The sequence below is a fragment of the Embiotoca jacksoni genome, unplaced genomic scaffold (genome assembly GCF_022577435.1).
Source record: "Embiotoca jacksoni isolate LCO1_2020_lvr unplaced genomic scaffold, fEmbJac1.0.p SCAF_32, whole genome shotgun sequence".
Lineage (NCBI taxonomy): Eukaryota > Metazoa > Chordata > Actinopteri > Embiotocidae > Embiotoca > Embiotoca jacksoni.
The window spans coordinates 2,384,029-2,403,517 of record NW_027185384.1 but is presented as its reverse complement, the minus strand read 5'-3'; the positions used below and the strand labels follow the sequence as shown (position 1 = coordinate 2,403,517).

The window sequence follows — 19,489 nt, the reverse complement described above, 5'->3', positions numbered from 1 at the left end:
TTCAAAGTGACGTGCGACGATATGACTCTGCAACTCGTGGTCAAAAAAACAAACAAACAGTAGTCCGTACAGTTTTATTTATTTATTCTTCTTCTTTACCATATTGAACAGCAAAAGCAATGTTCCTCTGTTGAGTGTTTAACTGTAAACATGTTCTGAAGTGATATTCCTCAAAATCCCCTCATGGATTCACTAAATACTGAGTCTTTTCTGTCCATCTAAAAAGGCCTTTCTCACCGTTTTGGTTGTTGGGTTGCAGAAGTTACCGCTGCGTTATGGCAACTGCAGTGAAGCTGAAATTATACAAAAGAGCAACACTTAAAAAAAATAAAAGTCATGTATCAATATATTTGTGCTTCTTAGATGGACTAACAGGACTCAGTACTTGACAAGCAAGACATTTTAAAAACCTGAATTACCTTTAAAGGTGGAAAACTGACGGCAAGCATCAATCACTTCCAACTGAATATAGGTATATATTTCTCCATATAATTTCATGTACATTTTTTTCTTGCAATTTCAGTCAAGTTGCAAAAATATTCATCAGTCAAGTGAACCCTGTGCCGGGTAATGTATGATAGCGTGTTAGAGAAAGCAACCGAACTCTTACAATCTGGGACATTTTATTTAAAAAATAAAGGAAAAAAAAAAAACATCTGGCAAAAAGGACATCCAGTATGAAAATGTTGGAAAAACCTACTCCTACATAAGCTGAATGATAACAAACACAGTGATACAAAGTAAGAAAAAGGAGGCGAGGAGGTGTGTAGCAGTATTTGAATGTATTTTCACTGAGCTGTCATGTGCAGCCTTCATCTATCCCTGTTTCAAGGCATACCTCTGGTGAACCATAAAAAAAAAAAAAAAAGAAGTCCGAAACAAAATAAACTCATTACAGAGAACCTATGCCACAATAAGAAAGCGCAGGAAGGAACAAGTGAAAAAGTAACAAGCAACCTGTTGCACCAATTTTGGTTTGTAAGTTACAAAAGAAGAGAGTCAAAAGGAAGTGTAAATACACCTGGCAGTATGTATGCAATTAAAGCAGAATATAAATACAGCCGTGTCTGGCTTAGTGAAAAAACAAACATGCATATAAAAAAAAAAAACCTTCATGCTCCATTTAAAGCACCCAAGACTATACAGGTTTATTATTATAAAGTTTGTTTTATCTAAAACTATTCAAATTACGGGCAAATAAAAGGTCATTCTCATAATTAGGAATTCTTTTTCATTTGAGACATTTGAGTTGGTTTCTCTTCGAAACATACCTGATCTTCATCGTTTGGTCCCTTGCATGCTCACCATCAACATCGGATCAATACGCGCCACGATGGGACTCTGGATATTTGGCTCAGTATGTCTTCGAGGGGGTAAATGAATGTGCACTGATTGCAGGCGACACTGGAGGATCCGAAGCTGACGGGATAACTGCCGTGGCCAATAACTCGTACGTCAGATTCCACGATACACCGAGTAAACGTGATGTACTATAACGGAAGCAGCTACTCTTCCAAGTAGCATATATCGGTGTTGAGTAGGTAATGCAAACAAACAAAAAAAGAAATAAGAAATAAAAGACATTAAATTAAAAAAAAAAAAGGGGTTGCTGTGATTGACTGGCACACTGCACATAGAGAAACAAGTTCATGTTTGTACTAGTGTGTGTAACAACTGGGTTGTGTGAGACTTCCGACAGCGATCTTGCTGGTAAGCGTGGATTCCCCCCCTCCCCCAACAAAAAAAACAAAAAGATACTGATGGGATCTGGACCCTGGCTGATTTGGACTCTCTAATATTAACAGGGCAAATAAACACAGCGCACCTTCACTTTGTCCCAATGCACATATTAACCTACGTCACACACTTGGACACGCACACACACTCACTCACGACTATCAACACGCACACACATTCACACACTCACTACTACCAACACGTGCACACACTCACTACTATCAACACGCACACACACTCACTCACTATTACCAACACGTGCACACTCTCACTACTATCAGCGCGCACACACACTCTCACTACTATCAACTTGCGCGCGCGCACACACACACACACACACTACTATCAACGCGCGCGCACACACACACACACAGGCGGGATTGGGCTGCATACTAAAGATACAGGTGTGTATGTCATTCCAAAAACCCTGATGCGCCACATCTTGAGTGCAAAAAAAATCCAAGGTGTTCAGAGAGTCGGGTGTCAAGTTTGAAGGTTCTCACTTCGCTACGATGCCCCCCGTCCTCCACAAAATCAGAGCGAGAGCAAACCGTGGATACGACACAGGGGGGAGGGCAGAGAGGGTGTAGAGGGTGGTGCGTGCTTTAGCAGAAGTGTCGATTGAACATTTGGTCACTGTTAGATTGGGTAATGTCGCGGGCACCGCCGGTCTGCCGAACTCCACCCACCTTTTCAGTAAAGCCGCTTCTCGTAACTGTGGAGGCAAAAAAAAAAAAAAATATATGAAAAGCGAAATCACCAGTTGGTCGAATATGACGCAAGCTTGATGCTAAAACGTCACTAATTCAGTTTTAAATGAGGACGTTTCTCAACTGGTCTCAACGTTTCCACTCGTCACCCAGCTGAAACCAACCGGCAGGTCTCATCAAATGTTAAGAATCTAAAATGAGCCCGAAGTATGAAACAAGAAAAGGAGACTTATCTTGAATTAAATAGACTTATTAAGTAGACTTATCTAATCCTAAACCCATTTACAGGTGCTCCACAAGTTTTGGACGTTATTGTCATGACAACGCTGGCAGCAAACAGCTACTGCATCGGTGCTGCCTCAGGTAGCGGCAGAGATTCTGTAGACGGCAAAATAACAGTTCGACTTTTTTTTTTTTAATAAAACTTGACAGATATTCCACTCTCGCTGCGAGCTGGGCTAACGCGGGTGGAAATTGAATGAGCCGGTATTTATTGCTGCGTTGTCCTCTTCTGTGTTGCGGCTCTAAAGCTGGAAGCATTTTCACTGCACGGTCTGGCTTGCTAATGTCGGCACATAAACGGGGAGTGCAGTAATACACTGGAGCCGAGCTGATTCTCGCAGCGTGACGATTAACAAAAACAAAACATCTGCGAGTCAACAAAAGGAAGCAAACTGCTGCTGTGTGACGAGTGTACGTACGAGTGGAGTCCATGAACGCCTCCCTCCACCTGTGCGGACATGGTCCGCTTCTCAAACTTGAGCTCTCCGGAGTACATCATGGATCTGAGAATCACAGACACGCTGTCAAAATACGGTGCGCGTAAAAGTTAACATCTGGATTATAATCAGTGATACACACACACACACACACACGCACACACACACGCACACCACTCACCGGAGGACAGAGAGACTCTTTGCCCCGATGTCCTGGCAGCCATGTTGGATACCTGCTATCAGGTAAGGTACAAACTTGTGGATGGAGCCTTTGTCCTGGACCGAGCCCGACACTCCCTGGGCTACCTTCACCTTGTCGCCCTCACTGCGGATAAGACATCGCCCCGTTAATATTCAACCAAACTCGATCACAGCATTGTAATAGCTGCATGCGGCTTTTCACGGACTCCCACGTACCTAAAATAGCGCTTCTGGCTGCTCGTGCTTTTCTCCATGGCGTCCAGGGAGCCCATGCCACGGTATTTCTTCAGCCGCACGCCGTCTGAGAAGAAGTACTCTCCGGGAGCTTCGGTGGTTGCCGCTAGCAACGAGCCCATCATAACTGGAGAGGGAGATGGGAGTGAATTAAACTCTTGTGTTCTTGTATTTCCCAACCTGACCTCCGCACTGCTGTGATAAGGAGCTTTTGTTGTGATGTTTGGATATCTCTGAGGGTAACAAGCCGTATGAAACCCTAAGAAGAAGATAAGCACCCCTCCCCATCACAATGCTACAACATTCGGTGTCACAATCGCTCCAATCTCACCAGTCGATGCTCCGAGGGACAGAGCCTTCACCACATGGCCCACAGTCTGAATGCCACCGTCAGCGATGACTGGCACCCCGAAGCGCCTGGCGTACTCTGCTACCTTGTACACGGAGGTCCCCTGGGGCCGCCCACATGCCATGACTAGAAGGTGAGAACAAATATGTGACACGACTGCCGTGGGGGGGAAAAAAATTTAAATAAATTAAAAAAAATATATTAAAAAAAAATGCAGGTGATGCAGAGCAGACCGTGTGACAGAAGTGATCGGCCAAAACGATTCACCGACAGAGCTACTTTGTGTTTTTTACACTGCAAAACGTCTCTTCTATTCCTTTTTGGTAAATGGGACCCAGTCTGAACACGAGAGACGGGTCCCCATGGCAACACAGGACGGAGGCCTTGGCAAATCACCATGACAACAAGGAGTGGTCTCGGGGTACGTGTTCTCGCTAGCCACCGATATTTGACGAGACTGTAGTTCGTAGCCAAGTAAAGAACAGATACAGCAAGCACTGATGAAGATTTATTCTTTTACTTAAATTGAAGTTCTCGAATTGGAGATACATGATTGTAATACTATTTTTTTTTTTTTTTCAACCCACAGGTATGAATTCAACATTTAAATTCAGTATTTCTGGCACTGTGCGTTCAGGATACGGTTGTGAGTAAGAAGGGGGGGGTCCTGTACCTTCCTGTGTGATGCAGATGGAGCCGCAGCCCATGCCAACCCTCAGAGCATCCACACCAGCATCGATCAGGTTCTTGGCCTGTGCTGCCGTCACCACTGTAGGAAGGGAGGAGGGGGGGAGGAATAAGAATAAAAAAGGTCAGTTCTATGCAAATTTTAATTACACTCTGTTAACACAAAAGCTTCCCAAAAAAACAGCACGGAGAGTTCTGTGTAATGAATATCCTTTGATCTTTTATATTTCCTGACACATACTCATTAATGAACCACAACATCAGTTTACCAAAGCGTTTCCTTTTTCTACAAACTCACCATTTCCTCCCGCCACTTGTAAGTCTTGATACTTCTGTTTAATGTAGTTTATCATGTTGATCTGATACACAGAGTTTCCTTGTGAAGAGTCCTAGAAATACAAAAAACATTACTGTTATAATTACAATCATAATGAAGCATAAAGTACAGTCATCTCAAAAAACTAACACAATCTCATGCAGAGTACATATAGGAAGAAAAAAAAGTTGTATTTCTAGGAAGTTTATTTGAGACAATTTAAATTTGAAACACCCTCATTTTAGGATTGAAGTATATTTAAACTTATATAATCAACAAGAAGCACTTTGATTGTCATATGTAGGGTCCTGTGGTGTAAGTAAGAAGTTACGGTTATAAAACAACATGTCTCCGAGTCACAAACTAACACACAGTAGCTTTATGACAATGTCATGCAAAACTATCGACCATAGTGGTGGAACGTAAAAGCACAAAGTAAAAGTATGTTCTTGAACGTCTTGTCATATTCAAATATTTGACACTTTCCCCAAAGTTTCATCTTTTTCAGAACATTAAAACCACCCACCAGAACGACGACATCCACTCCAGCCTGCACCAGCAGGTCCAGTCTGTATTTGTCGTCGTCCCTGGTGCCGATGGCGGCGCCGCACAGCAGCTGTTTGCGCGAGTCTTTGGAGGCGAGGGGGTAGTCCCTGTTCTTCTTCAGATCCGTCCTGGCGATGATGGCCACCAGCTCGTCATTATCATTTACAATGGGCAGCTTGCCTGGTTACGAAGAGAGTGAAAGTCAGGTTATTCAATTGCAACGACAGATTAGACTCGATATAGAAACCACTGCTGTCACATGCGCACTTTTTATTTACCTTTTTTGCTGCGCTGCAGAATATCATTGGCTTCTTTCAGAGTGACACCTGCTGGAGCCACAACCAGCTCCTCCCTCTTAGTCATAGCCTGAGAGATCACAGCATGATTTCAGTGACTGATGGCAGTGCAGACACTTTTAAACTGATGGATTTAAAAAAAAAAAAAAAAAAAACATACACACCTCCTCCAGAGGTTTGTCATGGTCTTTCTCGGAAAGGAAGTCAATGTCTCTGGAGGTGACAATGCCCACCAGTTTGCTGCCCATTTTTCCCGTCTCTGTGACGGGAATACCAGAGAAACCGTGTCTTACTTTGGCCTCAAACACATCCCCGACTGTGTGGCGTGGACTCATAACAACTGGGTCCGTGATAAAACCCTGTTCAAATCTCTGGAAAACCAAACAACAAGAACAAAAATCACAATTATTATCATTGTAATTTTTTTTTAATTATTACTGTATCTGTGTAAAGCAGCAAAAAACTCAAAACACCACATGCACACATGAAATACAACAGCAAATGAACAGCAATACACAAAACACGACAAATCATCAATAAAAGTGACATAAAAAAAACAACAACACACGCAGAAGCGAGACAGTTACCATATCCTATACAGGGACAAAATAACAAGAAAAGTCACAGGTTTGATTCAAGTGAGAGTTAAATGAACCTGGTTAAGGTTAGTTACTTCAGTCCCTTAGATTTGTACAGGCATGAGAGAGGGATGATGATGACAGCAACAAGACAACAACAATGGCAACCCTACTGCTGCTAAATATAACACAAAACACTGATTTTGTTTAACGTAAAATACACTGAACATTTAGTAAACATTAATCATAATTTACCTTAACCTTGCGGACCTCGTTGGCCTGAAATTCTGGTGTGCAGTTGTGGTGAATGATGCCAATGCCTCCCATTAGCTGCCATATAAAAAAAAAAAAAAAAAAAAAAAAATGACAATTAGACTTTACAATTAAGTAATTCAAAGAAACCTGTGCTTTTCCTTTAAATTTCTGGAGCTTCTTACCGCCATTGCAATAGCCATGGCCGACTCTGTGACCGTGTCCATGGGGGAGGAGATGAGAGGGGTTTTCAATGTGATCTTCCTGGTCAGTGCTGATGTCAGGTCCTGAGAGACAAAATTAAGAGACGAAGTGTTGACATTTTGCACACGATCCACCGGGGGGCAGAGTGAACTCGGGGGTTGTACTGCCAAGCACTCCACTGTTCTTTCTGCATGCTGCCAATGCTTTTAAATCTGACACCAAACAAGCTCAACTTTCGGGAAGCCAATGGGGTCAATTTAAGGAGACTTTTGTATGATTGGTGTACGTTACAAGAGCTCCTTTTAAGCGAAAACAGTACACAATTTTAGCTTTGGGTGTGTCACCAAGAGTTCATCTGTGAAATTAAATTAAATACACGGTTCATCGACAAAGCTGTCCTTCCTCTCACTCAGGCCCAGAAACCTGACACCGTCTGGAAAAATGGTAATGACACACACTACAGTATCTCTAACAGCCAAATTTACTTTCACTTATCACTGATCCTCACAACAGCTTGCACATTTTGTTTTCCTCCACTTGGGAGAGTGAAAATAATGACATTCCTCGCACATGGGAAACCAACAAACGGTGTCCAAGCATCGCTCTTTATCTAAGACAGACGTAAACTACGGCGGCTGCCTGCTGGGATTTCTCAGGGGTTCATGGCAAAGGCAAAAGAAAATTTACCTAACACTGCTTCTCCATTTGGAGAGAACAACTGCACTAACCTGCTAAATTCAAATGGGAGTTAAAGGAGCGTGTCGGGAACATCACGACCCCAGACATGTCCCACAACAGATGCTGCCCCCTCGTCGGCTTTCCAAAACCTCACTCAGCGCAGGCAAATCAACAAGGATTCAGATTTGTGACGAGGGCCAGATGAGTAAGCGTTTGTGTTATTCAAGCTTGAATAGGCCCACTATCCGGTGAAAAAAGTAGGGCAGACGGAGAGTCTGCGGAGACAACTAACTCATAACAACATGGCAGGAAGGCGAGAGTGACACACCCGCTTTAATTCCAAACGAAACAGAGCACGATTATAGATACATTAAATTAAAACCCTCGAGACGGACAAAGCAGAGGTGAGGGATTTCATCTAAAGCCCCGAGATTAAATCCGCCATCATCTGCCGAGAGAGACGGATAGGCAACCAAGCAGACACAAATGTAAACACGAGGGTGAGGCGGCGGCCAGTGGGCAACCAAAAATAGCAGGCGGGCAAGGGAGAAGAAATCATGCAGAGGCTTTCAAATGGGCAAAAACAACACTATTTATGTAAGAGCTGCAATTACAAAAACAGAGCTGAGGTCTGGAGTGGAGAGGTTTATTTAAAGAAAAAAAAAAAAAAAGAGAGACTCCACTGTAATAAAGTTGATGGTGTAGGAAATGGCTCTGCCTAAAATGGTCCTTCTGCTGACGGTGTCACTTGTATGTTTATCATCACAATGGGTGGAGAAGAGACTGGAGAAATGATTGGCTCGCCCAATGCAAATATCACACTTAATCGTGACGGGCTTCTGAAACAACAGACCCTGCGTACCCTTTTGTACTCTCAAACACGCCCGGGTGTGTGTGCGAGTACTCACCACTTCATCCGAGGTAAAGTCAATGAAGCCAGGTAAGATCAGGAAGTCACTGAAAGACATAAACAAAATGCAAAGTGAGGGCCGGGAACGGCTGCAACTTAGTGACCCTGTGAGGTCTAAATCATCACCACACTTCAGGATGTAGAGTTCATTATGTTTAAACCAACATAGAAAAAAAAAAAAAAAAAATCAAGAAAAAGCACAGGACTGAAGATATTTCACAGGTGTTTGATTGGCTCAAAGAAAACAGGGTGAACTGAAAAGTGAACACGAGAGTACTATTGGAAAAGATGGGCAAACAACACAGATGTGAATGTAAAAATGTCTGAGCTTAAATTATTCAAGGGTGTGAATGAACTTCTGATTGGACTCATGAGCCAGGATCAAAGCTTAGTTAAATATTTGTCCGTTTTTTAGTTGATGAATCAGGATTACTTTCTTTTGTGTAACATTTTTATCAAGGACAATACCATAGTTTAAACTTTAAATCCTATTGTTGGATGCTCTTCTGTGTGTCTTTATGGTTCCCAGAAAACTACAAAGTGGGACAGTGGCTCAGTAAAAAGTGCACTAAGTGCAGCTGGGTCAATCTTGTACTTGGTAAAAAGCTTCAGTTGACGTCTTTTGGGGTTTTTTAAGCTCTTGGGCTGTAAAAAAAAAAAACCAATAAGAGGTAGGAGGAGATGTGTGGCTCAGCCAGAGCTCCACACAGGAATGGTGTGTTTTGTTTCCAGCCAGACTGTATGTATTTTGTGGGTTTTTGCAGATGGGTGTGAAAACAGGGAGGGGGGGGGGAGAAAAACAGAGAAGCTTTATGTGGCAAATAAGAATTCGGAGGAAACTGTGGAGAAGGAATAAGTGAAAACAGGTAAACGGTGAGCACCACTGGTGGACATAACGTGTTAAAATGTGAATGGGGGAGGAGGGAGGAGGTGAAGGTCCGATCTGCTGACCGATCACACTCATCTCCTCTGTTTCGGTGTGAGAGAGAGAGAGAGAGAGAGAGGGGGGGGGGGGGGGGGGGGGGGGCTGAGAAAGGTCTGAAATAGAGACGGGACACCGAAAGGGAGGAGTCCCGTTTGTATCCCCTCGCTTTGGAGCGCAAACACCCAAAAAACATCAAGCAGGGACGCACATCTGCCAGCATTTAGCCGGAGCCGCAAACCTCAGCTGCAGCACACAAGACTGCACCTACTGACTCAGGGTCAGCAGTGAGCCGGAGCTCGCTGCGATGGTTTTGAATACTAAAGAAAACACCGGCTTGGTCGTACCCTCATTATGGTTTTCATTTGAATGTTAAATGTAGACAAATGCACGATGCTAAGTGGGAGTGTTTCAAAGTAAAAACCAACTGGCCTTCACCTGCCGCTTCATGTCCTCGACATGAAAAGAGACTCCACAGCATTGTGTGCCCACACCTGACGAACATCAAACCCATCGGAGAGCGGGGCACCCGGAGCGTTAGAAATGCAGCATCAAGTTTACCAAGGTGAATCTCTGTGGGTAACACCTTATTTCACTACACTTCGCAGCAGGAATGCATTTGCCACTGCTTGCCTCTCTGTCGTACGTATAACAAATCATGAAGTCATGTTTTGTAACATGCCAACCCTTCACCTGAGGTCATAATCTACTGCAACGTGAAGTAATTTACCCGTAAGGCTTTTAAAATAAGCGTGATTGGATTTTGTGGTAATTAAAAGGCACGATTACAATTCATGAGGGGCGTTACAGCTTCAGACAGTGTGGACTCGCACAAACCCCACAGGCTAACTGTACAGTTGTGTGATAAGACCGCATAGCTTTAAATCATACTGTTCAGTTCAGGCCCTCAGTCTTGTTGTGAATGGCAGCGACCTCATATTTACCCACATTACCCATATTTGCCAACACCCTAGGGTTTGTGTGAGAAAGTGGCATTGGATTACAGGGATCTTCTCTAGATTATTTTTATAGTGTCCACACACAAGTCTTATGATGACCTGTTGAAAGTGCCATCGATAGACAGTCTATATTCAGGAAAACAGCCCTTGTACACCTGCACTTTCAAGGTCATTTCAGGGAAGTAGACAGATACGGAGTGCGACAGTAGATTTGATCAAAACATTTCTGTGCCTGCTTGTAGGTCACAATAGTGGAGGAAGTTGTTTCTCTCAGGGCTGTTGCTGTCTGCCTGTGTTTGTGTCTCGCGTTCTTTTTCCGCTACCGAGAGAAAACTGGCAAAGATAACTTCAATCTACCTCAATCAAATGTCACGATAAACTCTTCTGCTGCTGCATTTGTCACACTTAAGGTAAAAGGAAGTTGAAACTGAGGGCTGAAGGAGAGTTCTTCATCCTCAGACCAGCCCCGTCCGCCCCCTGTTCCCGCTATATCCTCCTGAAATTCACATGATGTCAGTTTAGGCGATCATGTGTGCGACCTTTCCTTCAGACGTGATGCACTTGATTACAATGCACACAAACATCTTGGTGTGCTCTGCTAAATTAGTCTCTGCAAAGCAGGAGTTAGAAAAGAAAGAAAGAAAAAAAAAAAAGGAAACGTAAGGACTTTCAGCTGATGAAACCTTCCAACCACACGCTAATACATTAACTAATGGTTCTTTGGGGAATGCTGAGAAGGCATTTTAAGCATCGATTGTAGTGGTTGTTAGGACCTGTGGTAGATGTATTTAAGAGGTAGAGTCTTGCGAGGGATTTAGGAGACATTTTTTTGAAGAGTAAATAAATAGCAAGAAACTGCACGCTTCTCGGAGCTAAACAACCACAATCCTTCAACTTCTGGTTATGGAAATAAGAGGGTGATTACGGGCGTTAATAAAAAAAAAAATTTTTTTTAAATCCTTTCGCTCATAATGCACGGTGAGTTGATCTATAAAAGTGGGTGTCAGAGTGCTCAGCAGAGGAGAGTGAGGTTATGGAGGAGGTGAGAAATTTGTGATTAATTAGTGCTTTTATCAAAGCAAAGTATTTGTGAGAAAAGGGCACGAGCTGTTCCGTCATGCCTCCTGCATTTACAGGACAGGTCGTGCACTTTTATGATTAGTGGAAGTTTATAATGCAAGTTATGTCCACTGGAAGCAAATTTCATCCCCCATGAACGAGATCAAGTTAAGTGTTCAAACAAGCTCTTTGCACTCATGCGCTTTAGTTCATGACAACAGATTGAGATTTTGTCGGTTGTTCAAGTTCAAGTAAGGCTGCTTTAGAAGGACAATCATTTGCTTCCCCCGTATGAATTCACTATTTGGAGAGACAGAGGATTTTTAACAATTTGAAAACGACTGTTTTACTCACTTGTAAGTCAACCCATCTCCTTTAGAGCACAGCTCTTCAGCCGTTTGACCATCGGAGACAACACACTGTTGGTCAGATCTGCTGGTTCAAAATGCGTTGGCCATTACAAAGCACTGGTGCGTAACACTTCACTCACCATTTCGCACAGGTGAGGTTTTAAAAATAAGGAAACCTTACTTTGAAATTACTTCATTACTTTAAAGCAACAAAAAGAAAAGAGAAATCTAAGTTTGTGTTGGAGGGAAACTTACTTGTACGTGAGGCCATCTCCAATGGAGAAGAGCTGCTGAGCAGAGAGTCCATCTTCAGGGACGTAGCCCGTGCCACCGCTGATTAAGTAATCCGCCATGCTGCAAAATGATAAGAGAGAGGCAGCTGCAATCAACCCAGCACTCAACATAAAGATGCTTATCGACAGATGGCATAATGATGCTCTGCAAGAGCACTAGACATCCACTTTGCAGGCAGGGCTTTGGTGACCTTCTCACAGGAAGACATAACCATAGCAACATCAACATCCCCCGCCAGCCTTCAGGCCAGTGCGCCTGCGTGTCAGGTGCAAAATGCATCCGTTTCCGCCATAAATAATCCTGCAATAAACTTTCTGTCCATTTTTTTTTTTTTTTTTAAGCAACAACCGCACACTAATCACGACGAAATCGACCACTGTTATAATAAAAGATCAACACAACGTCACAATCACGAACCACAAACACGCCACGGTAGAAATCCGACCGTGATTTCGTGCACGATTTTTGCGAGAGATATTATTTATAACGCGGAGACGGATAAATCGCTGCATTTGAATTATTTATTGCCGAAATTTGCATCAGGATATGACGGGCGGCAGATGACAACATGAAACGGCCCACACACGACCGCGTGAGGAACAAAAACATGGCCGGCTGACCCACTAACATCAAACTGAACCTCTCCAGAAAAATCCTACTTTATTTATTATTATTATTTGTTTTAAATAAATGGATGGATGCCATTAAAAGCGCATTAAATTGCCCCGAGAACACCGTAACGCTCAAATGAAAGTCTCTCCTCGTCCACGTCGACTGGCCCGGTGACCTACATTACGTTATGAGCAGCTGGCAAAACATTTAGCTGCTCGCGCTGCACTTAACAGAATATAAATCATGACGTAATGTTTCAGACCCGTCTTTGTTGTTTCTGGAGAGATGCGGCGACGCAGCATCCGCGCTGCCGCTCATCCGTGGTGTAATAATATCCGCGATAGCTCCATCCATGTTAGCCGCCTCCTCCTCCTCCCTCCCCCCCCCCCCCCAAAAAAAAATAATTAAATAATTAAAAAAAAAATACCGAAATCCCCGGTTAACTGCGTTTATACCGTCATCTCAACACCTACGCACGTCGGCACTATTTGTGTTAAAGTCACCACCCATTTGCCAAATAGTATGTTTAGAGGATTAATGTGGGAATAACAGGCGAAGCAGCAGTAAAAAAAACAAAAAACCTGTTATCTTACCACGTGTTGTCAGTGCTTAAAACCGTGCCGATTTAAAGGTGCGGTGCTTTTTTTTTTTTAATAATAATAAATCATCTAGAAAAATGCTCTATCCCATATTACACCTTTCTGGAAGCAGAGGCAATGCTTTTTTTTTTTTTAATTTTTAATTTTTTTTTTTTTGGCATCGTTTTAAAGCTAGTTTAATGGTGTTGCGTTCACAGGTCGGGCTTCCTACCAGAAGCACACGAGTGCATGCAGATTAATAGAGACCATATCTTATCATCTCCACCCACACACAATAAGAAAGGTGGTTTACTCCATCTTAAATTAATAATTAAAAGTTAATAACCCAACAGCGCAGTTCAAGACAAAAGCAATCGACTGCAGTTATTTCAGCAGACGACACGTTAAATAAACATCCGTTTACATAGCCACCACAATAACTTAGGTTGTTCAATCAGGATCACCATCAGCTTGAAGTAATAACACAAGATAGTGTTTTCACAAACAGCTGACGACGAGCACTAAACCAACCAACATCCAGTGATGCATTAAAACTCTACATTCACTCAGACCTCGTCCCTCTTGTTATTATACGTGTCGTATAATAATGGCCGCAAATAATTCCAGCTGGTGCGTAAATATAATTATGAATAATAAGAATAATAAATGCACATGCAACCGAATCGCAGACACGAGCTGCGACCACACTTACGTTACTTGCAGACATGTGGGCGCAACCGTTAGCATTTAGCATTAGCAGTTTCACAATTGTCCGGCGTCACCGAAACAAACAAACAAAAAGGCTCTTTAAGATTTGAAGGCGTTTAAAATAAATTAAAAAAAATCCGTCTACGAGCGAGCAAGCAAGCGTTTTTAGGCTGCGTGGCTGCTCTCTCCCCCTCCCTCCCCTCCCCAAACATCTTTTCCTGGGTTCGTTAGCTTTGTGCCCACGTTGGCCGAAAGGAAGCAACTTTCCAGCTGCGGCGCAAAAACAAATCGGGTCCGAAAGCGACGTCGCCGTTTACCTCGAGACGGAAACACGCCGGTCGTCCTCGGCTCCAAGGCTCTTTTTTTTGTTTTTTGTTTTTAAAAAAAATAAATTTAAAAAAATTAAAAAAAAAAAAAAAAAAAAAAAGTACCGGTCTCGGCAGTGAAGTGACTCAGGAGAAGTGATCGCCCTTGTCGCTGTCTGCAGACGGTGCGTGTTTGGTGTTATGTGCGAGCGGCGGCGGCGGCGTCACATCCCCTCACGACCTCGAGGCGAGATTTAACCCGCTGCATCCTGCTTGGCGTGAAATCAGGGACCCGGCAGGGTGATGACGTGTGCAGCCACGTGTGGCTCACAATGACGTTTACGTGCATATAAAAAAAAAAAAAAAAAATGCTGCCGGACCGGTGGGCTCTCAGAAAACAGGCCCGTAGGTAAAGATGCCAATGATGATGATGATGATGATATGGACTTTTAAAGGGAAGATTCACCACTTTTTTTTTTTTTTTTTTTTTTTTTTTTTTTGGTGTGGATGTCCACTTAGTTGTTGATGGTAAATGTGAGTTGAAGCAGTAAGCGCCTGCATGTACCAGGATGCATTGCATTGCAAGCCTCAAAAGATCCGGTCCTTAAATTGCACCCACTCCACAACCACAAAAAAATAAAATAAGAAGAAGCCAGGCAATATTGTTTGCATAAGGTGGGACGACTAAAACTTTCAAGCATGGTAAAGCAAGCGAGGCTCTCTCGGGCCACACTTTAAGGCAGGGGTGTCAAACTCATTTTAGTTAAGGCCCACTTTGATCTCAAGTGGGCCAGACCAGTAAAATCATAGCATAATAACTGATGGAGAAAAAAAAAAAAGATTTGTCTCTTCCTCTCGTTTGCATTGTGGCTCCGGAAAGTCTCTTCTGTTTTCTCTCTTATTTGCAAGTGATTCCTTTTTGTTTTACTTTCCGCATCTAATTGACTCCCCTGTGTCCTTATCTTGTGAATTACCATACGAAAGCAGATACAAAGGGAATAAGGGGGTGACTGTCAACTGTTTTGTCACACTGTATGAAAGCTGCCCTACGGAGGAGATCTGGGAGCGTTGCTGCACACCTCTCTTTGAGGGTGCATGTAGTTGCTCCTTCTTGCAAGAATAAGATGTCCGATGTGTTTTGATTTTGAACCAAGCCTCATGAGTAATTTCTCTTCACAATAACGCATACATAACGACAATTTTTCTCTATGTTTAAATCATTGGTGAAGGTTTTTGGATGATAAACCCTATTTTAAGGTACTTTCTACAATAAACTAGAAACCTGAAGAGCAAAAACTCAAGACATCAGCCCACTGTTTATCTGCCTGGGATCTCTTTGTGACGCGTTTCACGTGAAACGCATCACAAAGCGAGCAGCGAGCGCTGCTGCCTCCGGAGCAGACGTCGCATTTACGCTGTTTTTGAAGCAATTACTGGATCGATTTAAAAAAAAATAATAATAATTACAAAACGTTTGTACTCATAAACCTCCATATTCTCATAGAAATGCAATTTCATGTCTTTCTGTAATTTTCACACTTAGCAAAGTCATCCGGCGGGCCGAGCTTGTCCCCCTGGGGGGCCGCATCCGGCCCGCGGGCCGCATGTTTGACACCCCTGCTTTAATGTCATTGCAGCAAAAAAAAAAAAAAATGCTGTTTCTGTTGGTATTGGTGGACAGTTTGAGCAAAGGTACCACAGGCCGCTGTTTGCTCTCAGCAGGTCCATTTTCTGCATTGTCCCCACTCCCGCAGTCAGAATCCAAACGGCTGAATATTTGAGTCAGCCAAAACACTCAAAATTGTGTTTTAACACCCTCCTTTGGGAAATTATTTTCACTGTTGGAAACGTAGCGACGACAACAAGGTTTGGTTTTGGTGCAACATCCACAGCACTCCCTGACGTAATATCTGTGGTTTCTCCGGCCATCGACTACGTCACTGTGCACGTTAAATAACGAAGCAGGTGCCGAAAGAACCACAGATTTCCCAGCTGCTTCACACAGACATTTACTCGGGAATTTGTCACTTAAATTGACCTCATTTACCATCAACAACTTGGTCATTTACAGAAAAAGTGATGAATTTGACCTTTAATGCTGTAACAAATATATGTTGAAACAAGAATAGGTTCAGTTCTTCTTTTTTTTTTCTCATCAGCAGTGTTTATTGTAATCTGCCCTCACATGTTTTTTGCTTAACATGATGGTGCAGATACAGTGCTTGGCAGAGTTAGGTAGACATAGAGGCCTAGTTGGTGAACCGAGATAGTGTCTGTGCATGACTTTTAACAGTTTCAATTGTAGTAACATGTTAATGATGTAAACTGAATTAAGTCCACTGAAAATCGAATGACTGCCATATTTTATTCATATGATAAACACATATCCTGTCCTACAACAGACTGTAGCTCAGGCTGGCTAAGATGACATAAGGAAGTGATGTCTGCGACTTACTTGAGATCGAACACTTCCCTTTTCTCATATCAAGGAACGCAAATGTGGATCAAATTCACTTTCCTTCTTTGTTCTAATTCGTAGTTGCAAAGACAAAAATCTGTTAAGGAAATAAAAGCAATTTCAACCAGTAGAAGAGGAAAAGAGTTATATTTTTTCATGCTGATTTAATTAGTGGTTGGAAGAAATCTACTCAAAAATAGACACGTCTCTTTTATGGCTGCAGGAGACAGGACAGAGAGAGTCGAACACTGAAGTGCACATACAGCTACGTACTGTCCGTCTGCGGCATGCAGGATGTGCACATTCACATCACTTCACGGTGGGTCAGCATGTCGATCTCATCGTCAAGCTGCTGGCAGCCTGATTGTCTGGCGTGAGTTGCTGACAACAACAACAAAAATCCCTGTCGCTTTCGCACAACTAAATATAAATGTAGACTGTCAGTATCTATTATTGCCTCAGCTTCATGGCTCAGAAAGGGCAGAAGGGATTGTTTTACTACCAATAAACGTTTCATCACATGGTCAGTAATTTGTTACATGTTCATGATTTTAACAACATGTATTATTAAATGTATTCCAGACAACCAGAAGTCCAGAAGACTGAGCTGTGATCACTTTAAACAGATCCACAGAATATGTAACTCTTTTTGTGTATTATTCTTGGAGAGATGCATCTCAGATATTAAATAAAAATAGAGAACCCAATTGGATTCACAGTCTGCGCTTGTTCTAAATTAATCTTAGGTGAAGGGTGCTAAATATGTCTGCCAAGATGACTCAGGATGATCTGTATCTCACTCTCTCTCTATGTCAAATTAAATGTGGGTCATGGCAGATGTGGGTCAGTGGTTCCTTTATGCACTGTAGCTATTCTGAGCGCTTGATTCAGCCTTGTTTATGCTCCCTGCAGCACGCCGTTCACTCCTGCCTTGATGGTGCATCACAGAATTTTGTACGAAGGGCAGAAGGGCCGGGTTAAAAATAGCACCTGACGATTCAAGATAAGCCTTTTTTGTTTTTGTTCCGTTCGTGGCTGTTCATGGCCTTCAAACGCCCCCCTCAAAAAAATGAAGTCTGTCATTCAAAGCAAGGCATTTGACCTCAAGGGCATTTGCAAACTGATCTGATGCAAGTGTGTGAGGACATGTAAACGGATCCAATACCATGAAGTTCATTTACACTTAGTGAAATGGGGACTGAGCCCACGTCATCATTTTAGTTTAAAGTGGCACTGTTGGTGAAAAGTCCAAACATTTGACTATTTACACTTTATTTTTTTGCTGAATTCTCACACTTGCAGTGAAGAAAGTAATTCTGCAGCAGACTACAAAAACCTTTTGTGACATATTCTGGCACTTTAAAGTAAAAACAGATGTATATCAACCAAAATACTGTTTGATTGAAGGTGTTTCATTTTCCAGTGACTCACCTCTCTGGGCCCAGACCGGCCTGGATCCGTGTGGCGCTGTACCGCTGGGCTGCAGTTTCATGTCCATGGCCGTGTGAGCTTTGCCGGACGTAATGCTCCCCTTCCCAGGATGAAACACTGGTACGTGAGGGCTGAGTGTCCCCTAGGAGTCTCCGACAGTCCACCTGCTGGCTCTCTCTCACTCCCTCTCCAAAGTGCTCATACCCAAATCCCTCCATCATCTGTCCAAGGTCAGACTCTGAATCCGGTGGCCCTTTAGCCTCGTGGTGCAGCCAGTATCAGCAACACTTTCTTGCTTATAAAACTGAATTTCAGAGAAGATATCCAGCAGCTGAAGGTCGCATTTGAGCCAAAACAGGGAAGACTTGATTTCTTAAAACCCTGAATTTATATGAACATCATCACCCAAGTTTACTTAAAGCTGAGGAGTTACAATTTGCAAAACATGCAAATCCTCCATTTGTTTCCAAACACTCTTATCTGAATTCCAGTGTCTGCTCTGTTTACTCTGCTGCTGCACTCCAATGAAAGGTGTTCCCACAGAGAGAAAAACAGCCAAACGTCTGTCAGTCTACTCCGTCTGCCCGAGCACAGGATGCACCTGCCTACAAAAAGGCACCAGCCACCTCGAGGCGTGTCAGTAGAGGGCGTCACCTAGGAGATTCTCCCACTGAGAGGGTGTCACCGTGGAAATAATGCCAGCAGCAGAGCGTTGTTGTGGAGAGGCTGTTGTGCTGATGTCTTCGAAATTGTCTGTCGTGAAGGCAGAGGGCAACGAGAAGGGTGGAAGAGCACAGGACAGCCACCGTACTGTGCCTCTGTGTGGGATAAAGCAGTCATTGCCTTGAGCCGGTGAATGCAAGTTGAATGGAGTGAGTGGTACTGTCCTGCTGAGTGCTCCATGAGGCTCTCTTTACGTTTCTCGATGTATGGGTTAATCCTGCTTTCTATCAGGGGAACCGCAACATTTCCACAAAGAGGATTTCAGAATTAGAGTGAGCAGCACTAGAGGGGACGAGCTCTGCAAAGAGAGCAACACATTTCTACAGCTCAAACATCAACATCATCTCTGCGGTGTGTTATTTGTCTCAGAGGGCTCGACCAACACCAAATACATCCAGAAAACATCACATTTCTGAAAGTATGTGACACAGAGCAGTGTTGTTGGTTTTTTTATTTCACAATCCGGACTTAAATTTAGCTCCTCACATGAGGATCAGTGGGTTTGATTTGTATTGCTATTTAGTAAACAGCTCTGGTGTAATCACTCTTCTTCTCAACTTCGTTCATTAAGTTTTTTTTGACAACACACTTATGTAAAAAAAAAAAAAAAAATTACTCCTACATTGTTAGGTATTATATTCATAGAGAAAAAGCCATTATGTTCAACGCAGAA

The 19,489-nt window shown here is 43.0% G+C and overlaps 1 protein-coding gene across 7 annotated transcripts; it reads right to left on the bottom strand.

Moving 5' to 3' along the window:
• Positions 1-67: 67 nt before the first annotated feature.
• impdh1b (IMP (inosine 5'-monophosphate) dehydrogenase 1b) lies at positions 68-18,587 on the bottom strand. Of its 7 annotated transcripts, none has more exons than XM_069164698.1 (16): positions 18,094-18,587; positions 11,963-12,061; positions 11,712-11,792; positions 8,416-8,464; positions 6,811-6,912; positions 6,629-6,703; positions 5,960-6,166; positions 5,778-5,865; positions 5,480-5,679; positions 4,936-5,026; positions 4,624-4,719; positions 3,933-4,076; positions 3,584-3,728; positions 3,348-3,491; positions 3,149-3,232; positions 68-2,452 (listed from the first exon to the last, which is right to left on the bottom strand). In XM_069164698.1, exons 1-16 carry the CDS (start codon positions 18,312-18,314, stop codon positions 2,431-2,433), a joined length of 1,848 nt encoding a protein of 615 aa, XP_069020799.1. In that variant the 5' UTR covers positions 18,315-18,587; the 3' UTR covers positions 68-2,430. The 7 variants fall into 7 exon arrangements, with proteins under 7 accessions (XP_069020799.1, XP_069020800.1, XP_069020806.1 ...); XM_069164699.1 differs by having other exon boundaries at positions 11,712-11,789; XM_069164705.1 differs by lacking the exon at positions 18,094-18,587 and adding an exon at positions 14,331-14,454.
• Between the last annotated feature and the right edge of the window lie 902 nt (positions 18,588-19,489).

Excerpts from the sequence above, each read along its gene's own strand:
- impdh1b (XM_069164698.1), bottom strand. The coding sequence starts at position 18,314 with ATGATGGAGGGATTTGGGTATGAGCACTTTGGAGAGGGAGTGAGAGAG. Across the intron at positions 6,913-8,415 it reads ACTTTACCTCGGATGAAGTG|GACCTGACATCAGCACTGAC; the intron begins GTGAGTACTCGC and ends TTTGTCTCTCAG. Across the intron at positions 2,453-3,148 it reads GGCGTTCATGGACTCCACTC|TTACGAGAAGCGGCTTTACT; the intron begins GTACGTACACTC and ends TTGCCTCCACAG.